The 19,744-nt window shown below is 38.5% G+C and overlaps 1 protein-coding gene across 2 annotated transcripts in view; it reads right to left on the bottom strand.

The window, feature by feature from the left end:
- Nucleotides 1–19,424, bottom strand: part of LRPPRC (leucine rich pentatricopeptide repeat containing) — a 93,184-nt gene extending 73,760 nt beyond the window's left edge. Inside the window, exons 1-11 of one of the 2 annotated variants that reach the window (XM_040551081.1) lie at nucleotides 19,244–19,424; nucleotides 9,019–9,221; nucleotides 5,150–5,272; nucleotides 4,318–4,439; nucleotides 4,181–4,239; nucleotides 3,372–3,458; nucleotides 2,778–2,904; nucleotides 1,612–1,756; nucleotides 643–785; nucleotides 260–365; nucleotides 71–178 (exon numbers count right to left, since the gene is read on the bottom strand). In XM_040551081.1, coding sequence (XP_040407015.1) covers nucleotides 71–178; nucleotides 260–365; nucleotides 643–785; nucleotides 1,612–1,756; nucleotides 2,778–2,904; nucleotides 3,372–3,458; nucleotides 4,181–4,239; nucleotides 4,318–4,439; nucleotides 5,150–5,272; nucleotides 9,019–9,221; nucleotides 19,244–19,347 — 1,327 coding nt within the window. In that variant the 5' untranslated portion in view covers nucleotides 19,348–19,424. Of the gene's footprint in view, nucleotides 1–70; nucleotides 179–259; nucleotides 366–642; nucleotides 786–1,611; nucleotides 1,757–2,777; nucleotides 2,905–3,371; nucleotides 3,459–4,180; nucleotides 4,240–4,317; nucleotides 4,440–5,149; nucleotides 5,273–9,018; nucleotides 9,225–19,243 lie in introns of both variants that reach the window. The other variant, XM_040551080.1, reaches the window with a different exon arrangement.
- Between the last annotated feature and the right edge of the window lie 320 nt (nucleotides 19,425–19,744).

Below are 19,744 nucleotides of genomic sequence, written 5' to 3'. Positions count from 1 at the left end.
TGGTGTTTTAGTGAAGATTTGTACCTTAGGTTTACAACAAAGCAAGAGGAGCACATATCATATTGCTAACCTTTAAGATTCTTCTCTTTCTGGAACCCAACTATCAGTGGCCAGAAATAGTGAGGTCTGAGCGGCACGCCTTCCTCTTTCATGGTCTTCATCACATCAATAGCCAGGGCTAAAAACATTCAAAACATAATTAAACAGTGACCAAGTACTTTAAATAAGCATATGTAAAATAAATAAATAAGCAGTGTACCTGATTTGTTGGCCTCCAAAGCACAACGCAAGACAAATGTTAACGGTGCCGAGTGCATTTTTGTTTCTTTTAACTCATTACAAAATTGCTTCAGCTTGCTCAAAGGCTGCAACGAATTTCAAGAATTAATATATTTTTACATTTCTCTAATTGTTTACACTGTCAGATTCTTCTCCTGTTTAGGAAGTGGATATTACACATCCCAAACACGCTTCCCTCATGAATTTCATTTTACTATGCAAATTGACATGAAATACTAAAATCCTTTGATTCTGTAAGAACTATGCAAAAAAAAAATCTACCGTTTTCCATCTCCACAGATTCATTAAACTAAATATACTATCACTAGTGCATTACAAAAGAAGTATCACTATGCTGCATACCAAATCTCTATTTACACAGTGTTGTAAGAAGAAGCTACCCTGGTCCACATTATCACGTGATAAATGATTATAAGACTTCAAAATATGGAAACTTATATCTTCAAAGCCATGAGTTATCAGAGTCAAACAGAGGTTCATCGCATCTGGAGATAGAAAGACAGAGAACAACATTAGAATAGTGTATATAACTATTTTCACATTAAAATACAGTAAAAGTAGTGAAAACTAGGAAAGGAAGTTTCATGTATCATTGACATACCTTTTAACATGACTCACCAATCAAATTTGAAACTTCAATTTTCAGAATTATTTACATTGTCAACAAAATTCACTTATTGCACTAAAAAGACCATGCCTAAGATTAGCAAACCATCACCACCGTAGCACGATAGGATACCAGGTAAGAGAAAAAAAATTCTAGACATGTCAAAAAATTAAAAAAAAAAAGGAAAAGGAAAAGGGAGAGTATAATTAACAGTTATCAATCAGACTACACATACTGGGATCTAAAAGTGACTTTAACTGTAGATAGAGAAAACTATACTCAGTGTTTACTGTCTCCCTTTTTATGACATTCACAAAGAGCTGTCACAACAGGAGTTACAATAGTGTTGTTTGAAGAAAGGACTCCACTATTACTGCTCTCCTATAAAGCCTTAATGAATTTTAGAAGTTAAAAAGATGACACATATATTTTTGTATGTGAATTGCTTTATATTTTACGTTTGGTTTATATTTTAGTTTAAAATATAATTGGTTTATAAAATTGGTTTATAATTTACATTTCAGAAAGCGTGATTAAGAACAGCATAAATGAATCCACAAACTAATGCCAAAATAGTATTTTCATTCCATATTCAAGATACAAAATTACCTATTTTTGGTGGCATTAGGTACTCTTGGGTGGAAAAAAAAATGCTTTCCTCCTCCATCCTGAGCAGCAAAGTACCACAGTAACCAAGTACATACCTGGAATTAATTCCTTTTCAAATCTTATGCGTTCTTTAATATCTTCGATGTACTGAGGATATCCAGCCTTGGCAAGGCTAAAAATCACCTGCATCAAAATCCTATCCATAAGGTACCCTTCAGTCTTCTCAACCTCTTCTAGAGTCTGAAAACAATAAGATATTTAACTTTAATAAACTCTATACTGACTTCAAACAGAATACATTAAAATAATAAAATTTACAAAAGCTGGTGGTTGTGGTCCATGCCTCTCCCCCCACCTCTTTTTTTTTTTTTTGAACCATGGGTTTAGGTACAAGGAATATGGTAGAGAATACCGAAGATCTAGAGAGTGTCAAACACACTCAGAATGTAAAAAGGGAAAGATATAAGGGATACAACAATATTTTTTCTAATACCTAATAATATATGAAAACACCAGTGGTATTCCCACCCGTCATGGAATGACTTTCAGAAGAAATCACTATGAGAAGGGGAGAATGATTAATAAAAATTTTGCTAGTGTATGGGAGAAGGTTGCTTGATGAAGATTTAATATGTATGCCCCAGGACAGTAATATGTTTCCCATTTCTTCCTTGATTTGGTCCTCTCCATCTAATACTACTACTATTTATTAAAATCAAATCAATTTTATGTTCTCATTCCTTTCCAAATATTTCCTTGATTTAAAAATAAAAAGAACAAAACTTAAAATGATCAACTACATGAAGGGCTGTAAAGCAGCATTATCTTATTCAGACACTATGAATATGTAAGTTGCAGGTATGAACTCTCCTTAAAAAAAAAAAAAAACAAAACACAGTTTTACTGGAAGCATTCTATGCTTTCAATGAGAGCAGGATAATCAAGGTTTACTTTTATATATATCATATACAATCATTGCCTCTTGAAAAAACTCAGAATTATTAAATCACTCACTGGCAAACATTATTCACCATGTCTTCTCATAGTGTGAAAAGCAAGCATCAATAGACAAATATTTTTCATAAAGTATGAGACTGCTTTCAGTCAACTGGCTATTCAGATGCAAAAAAAAATTAATTTTTGCTATGAGGAAACAAGTTTAAAAAATCTGTATGACTCCTCCTGTATGGATAAAAAGCATTTTGAAGTTAAATTGAACAAAAGATCAAACGAATTGTATTTAAACTCAAACTCACAATACCTTCTTGATGCTATCAGCATCACCCTTTTCAGCATATACATTCAGTAGTGATAAATAGGTGTCTGGACCTGGCTCAACACCAGCCATCTTCATCACTGAAAGGATATTTTCTGCACTCTTGATATCTCTAAAAGAATTCAAAAGAAAGACTCTCAGTGGATTTAATCACAATTGTTTATTGTCACTTCCACCTTTCTTCATTAAGGTTTTAAGAATCGGAAACAAAGGCTGCAACAAGTACAGAGAAACCTATTTAACTAAGCAAACCCTAAAACATCAAAGCACAAATCGTATTACTTAGAAAACTTTCAACAGTTGACAAAGTTCAAAAGTTTAAATGCAGCAAATTTTCAAACAATACAGAAGTACAGTAATTTATCTTGAAATACAACATTTTCAGAAACAAGAAAAAATGTTTTCTTTGCTACATAGCCCTGTTTGCTTCAAAAATGCATAGAAAGACAATCTTTTATATTATGCAAAACCACTATGCTACTTTGTGGCATGCAAATTTCCTGTACAATATCACTTTACATTATAGTAAAATATAAAAGTAAAAAGTAATTTTTTTTTTTAAAAAGGTATTAACATTACCCTGATCTTGCATGACCTTTCACAAGGCTACTGAATACTGCTTCAGTGATTGGGAGATCTTTGTTCTTCATAAATCCAAGAATCTTACTGAGAAAAGAAAAAAAAGACGATTTTTTTTTTTTATTTGAAAAGAAACTACTGAGCTATAACTGTGCTGTTGGACAAGTACTGTATCAAACAAATACTGATGTCACTGAGTTATTTTATCTAGGCATGCTGCATAATAAGGTCTTTTTTCATATGAAATATATTTGTCATTTCGAAATATGCATAGGCAAAAGAATGGGGCTGAGATTTTTTTTGTTTGTTTCTATTTTCCTTTTTCCTTATTATACATGTCCAGCAATCTCACTGTTGCAACTTAACGTTGCTAAAAATTAATGCAACTAATGTTAGATAGAATATCCAGTGAGCCCTGTGTAACAAAAAAGAATTACCACTATTTACTCCTTAGGCCACTTCGCTCTTAAATGCCCTCGCAAGTAGCCATTTTCTTACATAGGCAGTAAGCTTTTATAACTTCATACTTGTTCCACACCTGCTCTAAAAATGACAAAACAAGTTATTTTCTGAGCAACTTCAATACAATTTGATCTGAACACATATCTATGGCTTATTTTCATTTTTGTGATGTAGGTTCCAGCTATCTCTAAAAAGCTGCTATTCAGTACTCAAATAAATTATATTGTATCCTCTTTGCTTTACTAAGTTTCTAAGAATTACTCTGAAATGAGTTTTAACACTAATGGTGGGGAATATAATAAACAGATTTCTTAGAAATCTCTTTAAATGTGAGTGCAAAAGAATACCTCGCTCCTTCAATGTCACCCTCATTGCAATAAGCAGCAATCAACCTTTGGTATGTAACCTACAGAAAACAAAAAAGGGAAGTTAGTGATTTCTATCCAATAAATATTAACCAAAAAATACTATTAAAAATACCTACTCGATTTGGCTGCACATTAGCTTCCTCCATTCTGGCCAAGAATTCCGTTGGAGAAAATTTATGCTCATTCTGAAGGTAGACTTTAAGTAAAGCATTATAATGGCTTGTATCATAGACAGCACCTAAGGAAATATTTCAACCGTTGTCACTGAACGTAGATGCTCTAAATTTGACATGATTTTACAGCTTTCTTAGGTAATTAATTTCTTATCAATTTTATTCTGGATAATCTTTATTTATAATCAGTCTGCTTCCTTTTATCCACCTTTACAGTAACAGGCATCTATTTAACAGCGCACATTTGGTTGTAAAAGACTAAAACATAACAAGAGCACAGGAACACTGCTGCTGGTGTGCACACTATTCTGCAGCCTCTACAGGTGTATTTATTTTACACATTTAGTACTATTACTATCAAGAATCGGTTAATCTATGCAACGTTTATAGATAAATGACTAACTTAAAATTAAAAATCATCTGATAAAATAGCTGGTAGCACTATGAATACTCAGCCTACCTATATCAACATAACATCTAAAAGATGTACAATACATTCTTACAACAATCAAAATCAAGTGAAAGTCTGATTTAAGCATCACAAAAAGAAATCTTTAGATTTTTTTATAAACACCCCTAGATGTCAGTATAACTCCCAGAATAAGAAATAAGTCTCTCACCTGAATAAGAAAACCTAGCATTTATTTACTAATGAGGTTTTGCCATTATAACCTAACATTTAAACACTATTAAGATGCATTCAATCTTCTATTACAAAGAAAGCAACTAAAGCACGCAGCTATTCCAGCAGGAAGGACTACCAAAATTAACCTACCCAGCTCTTTCATCTTGTCCCATATCGCATGGGCTAGTTCTGTTCTTTCAGATGACAATACCTCTGGTAACAGAGCACCACAACTTCGCAACAAAAGCAAGATCTGATTACTCCCTGGACACCCTGCAGTAAAAAATAACATTATTAATAGGTCCAATTCAAGTAAAGCAGAAGTAGTCACTCAAACACACACACAGAAGCAACAATGCCAGAAGTCTGTCAGATGTAAGAACCACTGGGAACTATATCTTTCAATAAGTGTATTTATTTCTAACTTTTACTCTTTTTGGGATTCATTTCAAAGATAACACTGAAGGAACTTTCACGTATATTTATAGAATATTACTGTCTAAATTTAGGACTTTTAGTTTCTGATGGTAACCTGTCCAAGTAATCGTATATACTTCTGAAGTGCTAGGCATCCATCCTTCCAAATAGCGTTACAACAATTATTTATTTTTACATCTATTTATAGCTCCTGAATAGGAAGTTGGGTTTCAGTCTTCCAGTAGAAAAGAGTTCACACACCTTAAGAATCACAGTGCATCTCTCTTCAAATGTGACAAATATTCAATGAACCCCTACGCAATTCACACCTTACCTACCAAGTTCTACAAGTGTATATGCCATGTCAGGACTTAATAGAAACAAGGTAGCATGAAGAAGATGACAAGACACTATCATAGCTCATCCACCTGACAGAAGCTGTTTTTATTTTTTAGTGTCATCAATGAAGATCAATAAACAAGCTTTCAAATTGCCCAGAAAGGAAAAAACTCTATAACCCTACTCATTTTGCCTTTTTATTCAGGCTCTTCTCTTGTCGCTATGCTATTGCTGTTAACCTCCAATTTTTATTTATATAGTAAAATAACTAAAGTTTAAAGCTGAAAAGAGAGGTTGCTGGCAAGCAGTATGAATGGTATCTCGGAATCCTTTCTCCAGCGCTAACATTAGACCATCATTAGGAATAGAAGTGAAAAACGGAGAGAGAAAAAACCCTCATGTTTAAATGGTACACAGACAAATTTCTTTACAAGGAATTATGCATTTAATATAAAAATTGAGACTGATCCATTTAAACATTTAAGCATTTCATATATAAGTTTTCAAGACTGAACTTTTCTACTGAACAGGATACCCAAATGATTAAGCAATGACACTATTATGCACTGCAGAAGGTTCATGATAAAACCTATCACTTAGCACAATACTGAGCTATGGTGAACAGAAAAAATAGAAGTGCAACACAAAATACTAAACTCAGGTGGTCAGGTAGTTTGTATTTCCCACTAATCCTAACAGGGACACAACTTTTTGGCAAATCTCTACAATTGCAAAATACTTCATACCAATTCCATACTATTTCAAAACAGGTATTCTGAGACATCCCAAATTTAATTCCCCATTTCCATTAGCACCCGTTTTCATTTCTGCTCAACATAAAATAAATGAGTTAATTTATATCAAGAGAATAATGAAGAAAGCTAAAAATGTTTACATCATCCAACTTCTGTACGCAACCCTAGCGATGTCAAAAACCGAACTACGGACTCAGCTGACTGCGTTGGACTTTACTACTACTCCTGAGGCAAAGCTGGGTAGAGCTTGCAGGATCCCTCACAGATTATCCAGTAAATTGGAGACAGAAGATTTTTTCAATCACATCTTTATAAGGAAACACAGACATTTATAATAAAAAGGAGGGTTCCTTTAGAAAGCAGGATACTAAAAAAAAATCACACAGATGTATGTTTGCATACAAGCTAAATGTTAAAAAAGTTATTTAAGGTTTCCTATCCCAAACAGAAACATACACGAAGACTTGCATGATTCAGACTTCCAAAATCACCTGAAGTCTACAGCATCACAAATGCTCTGAAAACAACTTCCGAGTCTTCATGCCAACACTCTGAAGTTGTGTACAGCCCAGCATAAAGGCAGGAGCTGTTGCCACTAACAATATCTCCAGCTCCTTCTTACCTCTCTAAGTAGAGCTTTCAATTATACAGAGCTATAAGAACAGCTATACAGCTATAAAGTAATGGCAAAAAAGAAAAAAAACTCAAGAACAGAAAGGTATAATACCATCTAGAATTAGATCTGATACACAAAAGGACCAACAAATGTGGGATATCACATCAATATCGTAAACTGGGTTTGAATAGAGCAATCAAAAATGTTATTTATCAGAGTAAGCTCATCTGGAAAGAAACACACAGGAGTGGGGGAAAAAACTAAATAATGAGAAAAGATAAATAAGATAAAATAGCTAGAGAGGGCAGGTACAAATTGCAAGTGCTGATTTGAGCTTGTGAAAACATCATGGAGTGACGGGAAATGAAACATACTTCATACAACATAACTTTTAAATCTCTGCATACAATCAAGTTAGTGTGGTAAAAATGCCAACACATCTCCCATTTCATGATGCCAGTGTTTTACACATACTTTATACTAGTGGTTTAGTACTTCAAAATCAAAAGAAACTGGAAAAAAGATCAGCAGTATGAGTACAGAGAGGTGTAAGATGAGATCAGCATCAAGCACACTGTTCGGGTATTTTTTGTGTTATAGTTACAAATGGAAGAACATTAAAACACATATTTTAAAAAATAAACAGTAAATAAGACTCCACAGTTTGCTAAATTTGCTTTCAAGGTTGTTACAAAAAAAGGACTTTTTCAAATTAAGATTTGTCATTTATTTTAATGGAGGCCTAGTACAACCTTTTGAAGCTTGTTGTTTTCATGAATCCCAAAGCCCAACCAAATGAAAAATACTTAAATAACGAAAGGAAACCACTATGAGCGATTAAACTCTTTACTAACATGCTTCCTAAAAAAACTCTAACTGATCAAAAATCATGAAGAACTGTGGCTGCAGATAAGCTTAGAGGCATAAAATCTTTGCTTATCCACATTTGCAATTAATAAATTTATATCTAAAAAAGAAAAAGTAGTCAGAAAGGATATCACAAGCAGAAGACAAACTAAAAAAGTTCAACAAAAAGAATGAATTGAAAACTCATCTATTAACCAGTGAGCTACAAAACTTTAAGACCACTACCCAAATATATAAGTAAGCCAATAACTTCAGGATAGACAGCAAAGTTTAAAATTAAAACAAAATAATACATGTTGTCATTGTTCAGTATACTCAAAGTTCTCATCTCAATTCAACACCTCAATTCATAAAATATCTCCGCTGACTCATCCTAACAGGTACCAAATCTCAACTGTGCTACCTGATTTGCAAATGATTAATATAGTCTGGCTATTTTTAGACAAAGGAATATTGAATCCATCAGAACAAACAACGCCTCAGTTGTTTATTTTTGTTTTATTGAAAAATAAACAAATAAAGCTTTTTTAATCTGAATATCCACAGCTATCTGATAATGGGGAAACCTGGGGACAGATTTCCACATTTCCCTGCATAGTTCCATTTTAAAACAGATGACCTCTCAAGGACAGCATGGCTTCCTACAGACATAAAATATACTGTATAAAGTAGACAGATACAATCCCTGTTAAGAGTTCAGAACACAGTTATATGAGAAAAGTGTAACATTACCAGAAAAAAAAACACTGTAATAACCAGAGCAGCGTGATAAGATTTCTTAAAAGTAGACTCAATTTTTGCAAGTTGTATAAACTCCCAAAGACAAAAAACCCTTGAAAAGAAAATGTGTGCATTTAAAGCAGAATAGTATCTCTAAAGCATTTAAAGTCTGTTCATCAATACATGCAGAAGGTTAAACAACATCCAAAAGGCAAAATATAACCAGAACTCCTTCAGAAATTTCCTTGGTTTGATGAACTGTTTTATCACAGCTTTAGCTTTAACTTGAATTGGAAGCAGCTTACCTTCTTTGCATATTTCCTGGAAGACTCTTAGTAGAAGGGTTTTCGGGATGCGGCCAGTTTTTCTGACAGAGTTATCCAGCTTATTTAATGCCCAGTCAAACTGCCATGCCTGTCTGTTTAGACTTTCTGACACTGGTTCTTCTTTAACACTTCCCTGCTGTTGAGGTGCAACTGTAAGGAACCTTGTTTGGTAAACTACATTTCTGCTTTAATAAAAAGAAGAAAAAAGGAAAATAGAGATTATACTTCTGAGAGTCATCTTGCAACTACACAAGTCATACTTAATGTCAGGAAGGTAATGCTCTTTACTTCTTGCTGATGAACAGTTTCTCAAAAACATTCCATATTAATGTAAACAAATGCAGGTGACTGATTACGCTGCACACAGTAAGCCTTTCTACTACAAAAGATAGTCACATTTATTTTCTCAAAGTGACAATTGTTCATCTGAGATTTTCAGTTAGATCCAATTCGTGGTAAGTGGTTTGAGTACTATTCCTACATAAATAATTTTTTTAAAATCATCTCTGTGCTCTAGAAGTCTATTGTCCCATTATGGGATCTCACAACAGCTCTCACATGCCTTTAAATCCTGCTCCAAAAACAGCCACAGACAACACTTCCAAAACACAGCAAATCAAGGCAGCAAATCATATCTTCCTTTTCAATTAAAATACACAAGAACTAAATCAGAGGCCAGCGTTGTAGACAACAAAGTGTTTCTAACAGCTTAAAGCCAAACAAGATCATTCCCCATTCTGAAGGATTTATATTAACAAACATGAAGCTGTTGTCATCTTGCGACATAACACACATACCAAACATACACTGGATTTGTTTCAGCATTTATTTTCTCAAAACAAAGTGCAACTGCGAGAAATATCATCAAGAAGCGTTCTTATTTCAAGCGAGACACTTAAGAGCCCACCACTTATTTAGCTATTAAAAAAAAAAGAACAAGTTGATGTATGTACGTAACTACATGGGCAAGCTTAAGGCCCCAGCGCAGGCGCCCCAGTGCAGAGAAGAGACCCACAGGCAGGCCGCTCTTGGCTGCAAGCTGCTAAATGGCCAAAAAAGCCCAAGCAGGGGGCAGGTAAGGGTGTGGTGGAGAACCTGATCAGTGGCTGGATTGTATCTCGTGAGCAGGACGCGGCCCAGGGGATGCCTTTTCCCCGGCCGTTGGAAACCCTGGTTTGCTAGCCGAGCAGGCCCCAAGGTAAGTTCTTCACGTTGAACTCCTCAAACGCAACCAGCCTGAAGCTGATTCTCTTTCCTAAGACGGCTGTGAGAACAGTGAGGTAGAAAACGTGTCTGATCTATGAAGGCATTCAAAGGAGTCCTTCAGTAACATGGACCAGCACTACTGCTCAGATTTATCTTTTTCAAGCAGGCAGATTTTACCCTGAGAGCTTCCTCCTGAATAATTTCCAGAGGCCAGCAAACCACCTGCATTTTATTTCAACAGGGAAAGGTCAAGGAAGAAAAAGCTGAAAAGAACAAAAAAAGATTGCCAAAAAGCAGAGTTCTCCTTGGGTCTCAATTCTACCTCCAGGATACAAAGTCTCACCCTTTCCTTCAAGTTGGCCCTCACGTTAATCCCTCCCTCTTTGCCGATTCACCTGGCCAAGCTGGCACAACACTGGCTCACACACACAGCTCCAACAGGTTGTGGAAACAGCTCATGATGTCCAAAACCCACCACAGTGAACCACAAAAAAAGAAACAGACTAGGAATACGTGGTAAAAATCAGAGGAAGCAGGAAGAAAAAGAAGGAAGTGAAACACTGCTTGCGGTAGTGAGTAAATTGTCAGCTTAGCAAAACTTACTCTAACAATGCCATCTCTCACTAAAAATCTGAATCTCCAAAGGCATCATTTTCCCTGTTTCCTTCCTTTTCCTCCTACTTCATCATATAACCAGTCACAGTGTACTTTCCCTCAACCAGAAACCATTAGGCTAGTTAGATTAAAATCCAGTAGTACAAGGTAAGACTAACAGTAAAATATGAAAACTTGAGTCCCCTCAGGTGTAATAATCAAATGAGATGGCTCTAACATATATTCTTTAATAACACATAAATAACACTACAAAACTATAAGCTATCCACTGGATAAGAATGAAACTAATTATCACCAGTTCTTTATTTATTTATTCATAAAGATATAGATAAAATCATATCATCCGCTATTATACAGCCATTAAAAGAGCTACATGAAACCTTCTCAGAGTACTTCAAGTCAGGTTAGAAAAAACATTTTGGATGCAAGCAGCAGCACAGGACTCACTGTCTCTGTAATACAGAAATTTACACTTTGAATCCCATTAGCAAACAAAGTACAAGCAAGAAAAAAACTTTTTCAGATTAAAATTGAATTATCTGTTGTTTCTGTTCATTTCTCATGACTGAAGACATTTCAAGGCATAGCAACATGGAAATCCAAGTCCAAGTTTTTGACAGACAGGGGAGAAGAGTACTGTAGTATAAAACAAGCTGAGGAACTCTTCAGCCTTCACTGGCATCCACCTAAAGCATCACTATCATTCTGAAGTATAACGTATAGGATAAGACTTGAGTGTTTCTCATCACCTGTAGGCTTTCAGCATTTGTGTAAATCATACTTTTAGTATGGCTTAAGAAACCATATAATGCTAGGGTGCTTACATCCATAGTAAGAATTTGTTAAAAACTACTGTGGATTCACAAGCAGGATGAAGCTGAAGGAACCTACAACCCTGATTTTGGTTCTTATCACTACAAATCATCTAAGAACACAAAATTCGGGAGAAAATTACAGAAAAAACATTAAGAGTTCCCTATTCTACAGATTGAGCACCGAAGAAAGACAGCTTCCAAAAATGCATACTTCAACCAACTAAGGGAACCAGTATCAGGGTTGATTTGAGACAAGTAAGTGAAGGACAAAAGAATACAGGGGAACTCATACTAACAAAGCAGTTATTCATGTATCAGGAATCTTTAGCAACCTTATGCAATTTCTCCCTAACTTGTATAAGTAGAGAAATAAATGACTAAGAGAATTAAAAAAAAAAAAAAAAAAAGCAACGATAAAAAACATAAAAGGCCAGGCTAACTGTCTCAGTTTGGAAGTCACATAAAAAGGCAGCAAGAAAGGCTTCTAAGTAGATGAGCAACGATTTTAGAAAATACAGATACATCTTAAAATAGAAAAAAAAAGACAGATCATACACTGCTTAGCTTTCAAAAAATGTTAATTATGACCATATGACATATTTTTTTTAACTGTTTCACCATAACTAAGTAAATTTTAACAAGGAGATAGGAACATAAGTGAGAACAGAAGAACGGACTAAGTAATTTTTAGAAACATTAACTATTCTTAAGATATTAATGGACCTCACTCAACTAATCTCCAGTCCTTGATCCATGTCCATTCAAAAGTTACATTAACAATTTGGATGACAGAGGAGATGGGAAACTTATAAAACCTGTAGATGAGAGCACACCTGTAATGGTGGCAAACTCTCAGACGGAAAACTTCAGACATCAAAGTCATCCTGATTACTTGATGAGAGGGTCTGAAGTCAACAGAGCAAATTCAATAAAAAATAAAGAAAGTTGTACATTTTGGACAAAAAAAGGCATAAATGTAACATGGTATACAATTAGGTAGACAACAGAATTCCTGACAGAAGCAACACAGATAAGACACGGGGAATTACTCTGCTTGTCATGGTATGGTTACTCACAGGAAGACAGGTTTGAACAACTCCTCTATCCAAGGATGGACGCAACTATACATAATCATCTGGCATCGTATTGATAATATTAATTGCTAGGAAATATTAGAACAGGATACTTTGACAAACAAACTCTCACCTGGAAGCTTGGGAAATAGATGAGGGGGATAAAATCTATCATGTATGACCTTGACATTCCTGTTCCTGCCACAGTGCTAGATGTTAGATTACATAATGTTAAGGTGTAACCATATTTTTTCTGTTATTCTAATTGACTGTGTTCAGGACTAAATGTTACCCTACACAGCAAAGTGCATGACACCACTCCAAGGGCTGAAATAGGTGTAAGTATTTCAGCAGTTGCCTTTAAACAGCCTTTTAAGATCCTTTCCATGTGAGACATTTTACTTGCAAACATACAAAGCTACACGACAGATTTCAGACCTGTTTGGATTAGCATCTAATTCTTCCCCAAACGTTTAATTTCTCTTTACCATGCTTCAGAATTGTGTTTCTTTGTACCTACAAAGAGAAGCTCTAAAGAATAGATTAAACTCTATGAAGTGAATTCTCTCCTACTGCCACAACTGCAAGATTAGAAGTAGCCTTCCCATGTTGGAGCCTTTACATAATTGTACCTTTACATCATTTTCAGCTTGGTTTCTACAATTATGAGGACTAGATCTGTAGATCTTGCCCACACAGGGAAGGTTAACCAATTATATGCCGCTAAACCCAACATATAACTTCCACTTTTCAGTGGTAACTTTTCCCTTCTATTGTGGCTTATAGCATTTTGGAAAAATGTTGAAGCTAAACTAGTAAACAACTCATGCAGTGATGAAGTAGCCATTGGGAATTTATATTTAATTAACCAGTAAATTTTTTGTGTTTGCAAGGGTTTAGTGAGAATCCCAGCACTGTACTGATGTACTTGCATTCTGTATTTCTAGAGCAGAATGAAGGCAGCGTGTTTGATTCTCTGAAGCAACAGAGATCTTAAACAGCAGCCTGAGTATAAAGCATCCCGTCTTTCCCAAAACTCAATAATAATAAATAAAAATGGTGGTTCCAACGGTCTGCCTGGCAACAGAAGAAAGTTTACTTTCTGTAAAGCCTGACAAATTCCAGAAATTCAAAAAAAGGATTGCACAGCCACCATATGGATATCTGCCTCTCTCTGTTAGAGCTGCAACAAAGTTTTTGCTACGCCACATAAAAGTACTGAATATTCAAGTTCTTTCTAAATTAAAGAAGTTAGAAGTATAGGAAGTAGTTTTCAGAATACAAGCCATGCTCAAAGTAAAATAATGGAAAACTTACAAGAGTTAAAACTCATCACTGTATGTAAAAACATTCCAGACATTTGTTAAATTTAATAAAGTCAAGACTATATATTCCAACTGAGACCCCAGCATGATCCCTATGGTCAGTGCTACCCCTGACTCAGCTACGGTCACATACAAGGCCAGTGTTTAGGTCACTGCACTCTTGTTTCAGTGCCACACAGTAGGATCCTGTGGGAAGAGAGAAGATTTTATGTTTTTTCATGTAGAGCGAGAAATGACACGGCTCCTGGAGAACGTCTGAGAACTTTGCATAACTAATTCACAAGTTAAAATTGTAGCATGCAGCAAACCATGAGTCATTTGGGTTTTTAAACTGCAGCTAATCCAACACTCAAATCAAGTCCTCTGGATCTAAACCAGGATTCTTTAAAAAGTCGTTCTCCTTCCCATCTCGCCAGCACGCCCCAGTCCAGTACAAGCTCACTGCAACGTATCAACAACCCACAGGCCTGGCAAGGACAACTTGAACAGCAGTGCCTACGGCACTCTTAGCAACTTCATCAACGTAACTCCTCTGAATTGGACATGAAATGTTAGAATGCAGACCCTGAAAATAAAAAAAAAAAAAATTAAAAAATAATAAAAAAGCACAAGTTTTCACTCCAGAAGTTTGCTTTTCAGGGAAATTAGCAAACAGAACACTTTGCTCTGCTCCCCAGAGTCATGGAAACCGCCATCTAACTTCACAGATGAGAATCTTAAACTAAAGAAGTGACAGCGAGGCCGAAGATGCTCCGAGACACTTGCACGTAGATTTTTTTTCAGCTATACTATTATGATCCATACTTTAGGAGCCTTATTGTCCTCACTTTCTCTGCAGACCGACAGGGGGTCCATCTTGGGAGGAATACCCTAGCAGTAACACCTCAAAGTGCAGTGCAGCAACACACCTGGACTGATCTAACACACAGTCACCAGCAGCAGCAGTTCCAGTCCCTCTCTTCCTTTGGCCCACAGTTCCAACCCTTTTGGAGCTCGTAAGACCCTTAACTGATCCAACGCAGCCCAAAAACTCTTTTCCTTGCATGCCAGCAAATGAAATCACCCCATGACAGGTCCAAGGAGCACCCCATTTCAGAGCAAGGACAAGCTGGCTGGCAAGGGGAAGGTGGCCAGCCTGGGAGGGATGGAGCCAATACGCTTCCCTCAACACTCGCACTCCTGCAGCAGCAAGCTGCACCATCGAGTCATGACGATCACCTAGAGCCCGTAGAATAAACTCCCCAAAAGATAAACTTAACTCAAAATCCTCTCTGAATACTTGTCAGCTGAAAGGTTTGTTGCAGTGTTCTTGACTGTAGGCTGCACATTTAACATCTCTTCCCTTCGTGAAACTTCCATGAACAAAGTTCCAGAAAAGAATTTTACTGGAAATAATGTTTGCTACAGTTTACTGTCATAGATCTGAAGTATGCTGCATTGGTTTGTCACAGCTCCTTCATCTCATAATCGCATGGCGTGACAGTGATGTTGCACAGCTCAGTATATCTCACACTTAATACTACAGGTAGACAAATGAAACAGTAAATTTCCTTTAGATTTTATCTGAGGCTTTTGCTATGAAATGCTCCTCAACCGCTCAATGCAACTGGATATCCATCTACTGTCAGTTCAGGTTAAATCGACCCAAAATTGAATGGGAAATACTCCCAGAGTTTATTCCCTTGGCTCAGCTGTGGTGTGGCAGCACGCAGCAGAGCACCAGGAGCCATCAGTCACTGCAGGAGGACCACCTGAAACCAGCACATCCACTCTGTCCAAGTGCAACCACAGTTGGCTCTGTCAGAGAAGCAAAATGCACAGACAATGCCAGAAAAACCATCTTTCAGAAAGACATTTAGCACTGCATTCTGACTGTACCTCCAGTATCACTTCCATTCCCCTGATCTGCCCCTTAATTCAAATTCTCATGCAGAGGACCGAAGTGCAATCCCACAGTCAAGGCATATAGTTTTATTTCTTCTCTTTTTCTTCCATTTACAGATTCTTACAGCCAGCAAGAAATGGTATAGATAGGGTCACAGAAGGACACAGCCTTGGTATATCCAAGGCCCTACTACGCAAAGTATTAAAACTGAGGAAGGAGTATGGTCAACTGCTAACTTAATGTAATGCGATAAACACCAGCAATCTGACTGCAGGCTATGAAGTCTCATTAACAGACCCTACTAACTACGCAACTAGTCCTCTGACATCCTGCATAGCTGCTTACTTAGGGCAGATACCCTTGCCATGCTTCTAAGAAATTTCAGTTGACTATCAGCCCTGTTAGGCCTGCGCGCACACGGCTAACAGAATTAAACCTTTTTTTTTTTTTTTTTTTACTGCAGGTCTACTGTTGACAAAAATTCACCTGCTGCTTATCCAGCAAACAGGACAGAAATTATTTGCCATTACCCATTCTATGGAGCGTCTATGTTTACATCCAACCAAACCGTTTAAAATTACGGACAGAGAGCTAATAGCACGTCACTTGAGAGTTTTGCTGTGGCTGAGCATCTATCTGTGCCTCTCCACTATGACTCAGAGCTTATACCAGGCATCCCTGCCAGGCTTGCACGGGTGCATTCTACCTAGCAACGTACAGATCATACTTTTGGTACTCTGTACGTTATTTTCTTTGCCAGTAAAGACTGCAGGACTTTGTACTTTGGCTATCATATTCTCAGGACAATGTGTCTAGGCCATTTACAGTTCATTTCTGACAGCCACCAAAGGTCACCCTTCAGCTTCCTTTCACTATTCAGTAAAGCAGAAACTGCTTCCTGGAACAGAGGGCATCAGAAGAGAACAACTAAAATCTATCTTCCTCACTCTACTGTAGATGCAGATGCACTTTAAAGTACTGACATGGAATCTGAAGCCTTACTTGCGTTACAAGCTGCCTCTCTCTCCAGTGCCTATCACCCTGGCTCTGAGCGGATAAGCAATGTGCCCTGGGCGTCTCTGAGAATTGCACGGGCATAACCAAGAGTCCTGCCACCACTCGTGTACTCTTCGGGCTGGGGGTGGTAGTTAGGGCTGCCCTGGAAAATCCAAGAGCAGTTTGATGTTTTAATTAAAACCCCTGCCTGAATGGGAGTAAGTGTTGTTTCACATCTTCAAAGCAATAAACGGACCTGCAACTTTTCTGTAATCGCTACTGTAATCAAAGTCCCGAAATTGCATCTGAACTGACTTCATTACGTTCAGTGCTAAAGCAACCGAACCAAGAACACGTGAATGTGCAGAGTCAGTCATATACCCAGTTCTCATGGTAAATGCTGAATTATTCCTTGTTATTTTTTCACTCTTATACCAGTTCCCCTTACTCCCACTATAACAACTAGGGCTTCATCAATGTTCTCTGGAATTTACTGGAATGGGCCGCACTTCACTTTTAATTGAGACCTGAGCTGCAAGCAGAGAAGTCTAAATGTTGTCCATATGTCCAAGTCATTCTAGTTCTTCAAAAGACATCCACTTCCAGAAGCTAAGGCTTAGATAAAAAAAAAAAAAAAACAACCACAAAGTTACTTAAGCTATAAAACAAACCGAGATTATATGCTTGTATAATTTCAGCTCCTATGTGTTACCTCTGCTTCACACTTTGGTCCTAGAGCATCACCTGTACATCACGATACCTAAACCCACACCTTAAAGTGATAGTAAGACAAAGATTTTGTGTGAAAAAATCATCTTTGGAATGAAATTACTTTACAAAAAGAATGCAAAAATGTAGGCGCGTTCCTAAGTCTTACTCCAATAAAATTCACAGTTTAGACTGAAACATAAATAAACTTCATATAAACATCATATATAAACATGTTTTCTGTGAACATGTTCTCTACCTAGTACATTTCCCGTGTATTTAATAAAATCTAGCAAAATATCTAAAGACTTCTCTGCAAGATCCCTAAACCTTCCCACAGGTGACCCCATTTATTCTTGGGGATATAGAGAAGCATAATTTGGAGCAAGCAAAAGGTAGCATTTGTGAAAATGACTAGCTGTTAGACCCAAAATCTCATTGTACAAAGCATGTTTCAAGTTCTTTACAGAAACACAGTTCCTAAAAAGCAAGTCCTGTTAGTCCTGCACCAAGTCATATATGAAGTCCTGTGAACATTGCATCTTGCAACAAACTATTTTAGGAAATTAGCTTCCAGTTGATGAGAACAAAAATCCGCTGAATTACACCACGTAGAAAGTTTTATTCCTGATTTGCCACTAACTAGGCTTGTGGTCCTGCTGTGTCCCCCTGCTTCCCTGGTCCTTCCTCTGCAGGCCTACTCCAGGCTTCACAAGGTCTGCAGCACTGCAGGAGCTGTTACAGTTTAACCACTAGAAACAACATGATCTATACACTTTCATTTGGCATGGGGAAGTCTTCTTTCAGTGTACTGAATTAAATCAGCTTACAGTGGGTTTGATAAGCACTAAACCTGGTGCAAATTGCAGTAACCTCCTTACTTTGGTGCTGAGACTTCACTCTAGTTCTCCATCGCTGCCTCTTCGGTTCCTTTCCCTTCCCCTGAACCAGCCCCAAAGCTCACTAGCCCTCTGCTGAACAAACTTACTGGAATGGCAGAAAACTGGTCTGGTTTTCTCACTGACAGTAAATTATATTGACTTAGCAGGTCCAAGAGGAGAAGGGCCTCATGTCTTGTCTTGCCAGCTGTGGCTGTCCTTCTAAGTCAGCTCATAAGACCCAGAGTACGTTTGATGTTTTTGCACTCCTGAATTTCACGCAAAAGAAAGTCTGCAGCAGGACTTACACTTTTAGCAAGAAATAAATGTTGAGATCGGTCACTAATACTGACTAAATCCCCACACCATCTCTTTTTTCAGCCAGTAACGCTGTGCTCCTGCTCACGTTGCCACTGCGGGACGAGCTGCCGGAGCCGCCTCCGGCACCAACGAGCAGCTCCCGCCGCTCCCACCTGCCTGCGCCCTGGCCCCACAGATACCGGCGGGGTTCACTGAGGCGTCTGTGAGGGGGCAGCTCCGCACCCAGCAGCGCCGTGTCCCCTTCCGAGGCCCTTTACCGGGCTTTGCACACGGAGGAGGAAGGACGCCACCCGCACACCCGAGGCCCCCGGAGGCCCCGGCAGGCCCCGCACCCCCCGAACCCGGGACGCGATCGTGCCGGGCCCCCCCCGCGGGGCCTCACCTGAGGGCGGGGCCGGGCGCGCGCGGGGGCAGCAGGGGCAGCAGGGGCCGGAGGCGCGCGCACAGCGCCCGCAGGCGCCCGGCGGAGCTGAGCAGCGCGGCCATGGCCCGCCGCGCGCCGGAGGAGCACGTGAGCTGCGGGACAGCCGCTGCGCATGCGCGACGGCAGGCAGCCGGCGCTCCGGACCTGCGCGACGGGGGCGGGGGAGAAACCATTTCCTCCCGCAGGGGGGAGGCGCTGGCCGCGCTGTTGGAGGAGCCCTACTTGAGCACGGCCCCTCTTTCCGTTCCCCCCTCTCTGTACGGCGCTGGTGGGAGGGAGCCCACCGCCTCGCCCGGCAGGAGGAAGTCACGTGGGGGTGGGGGGGCGCAGCGGCCGGGGGTCACCTCTCACACGTGCGCGCGCCTGCGGGAAGGCCGTTAACAGCCGTTAGCGGGCGCGCGCACGTCCGTTAGTCAGTCAGCCAGGCTCAGTCAGGGAGGGCGGCCCCGCGCGGGGCGC

This window comes from Cygnus olor, chromosome 3 (assembly GCF_009769625.2).
Source record: "Cygnus olor isolate bCygOlo1 chromosome 3, bCygOlo1.pri.v2, whole genome shotgun sequence".
Classification (NCBI taxonomy): domain Eukaryota; kingdom Metazoa; phylum Chordata; class Aves; order Anseriformes; family Anatidae; genus Cygnus; species Cygnus olor.
Note: the sequence above shows the minus strand (reverse complement) of the source record. Positions and strands in the feature narration are given on the sequence as shown.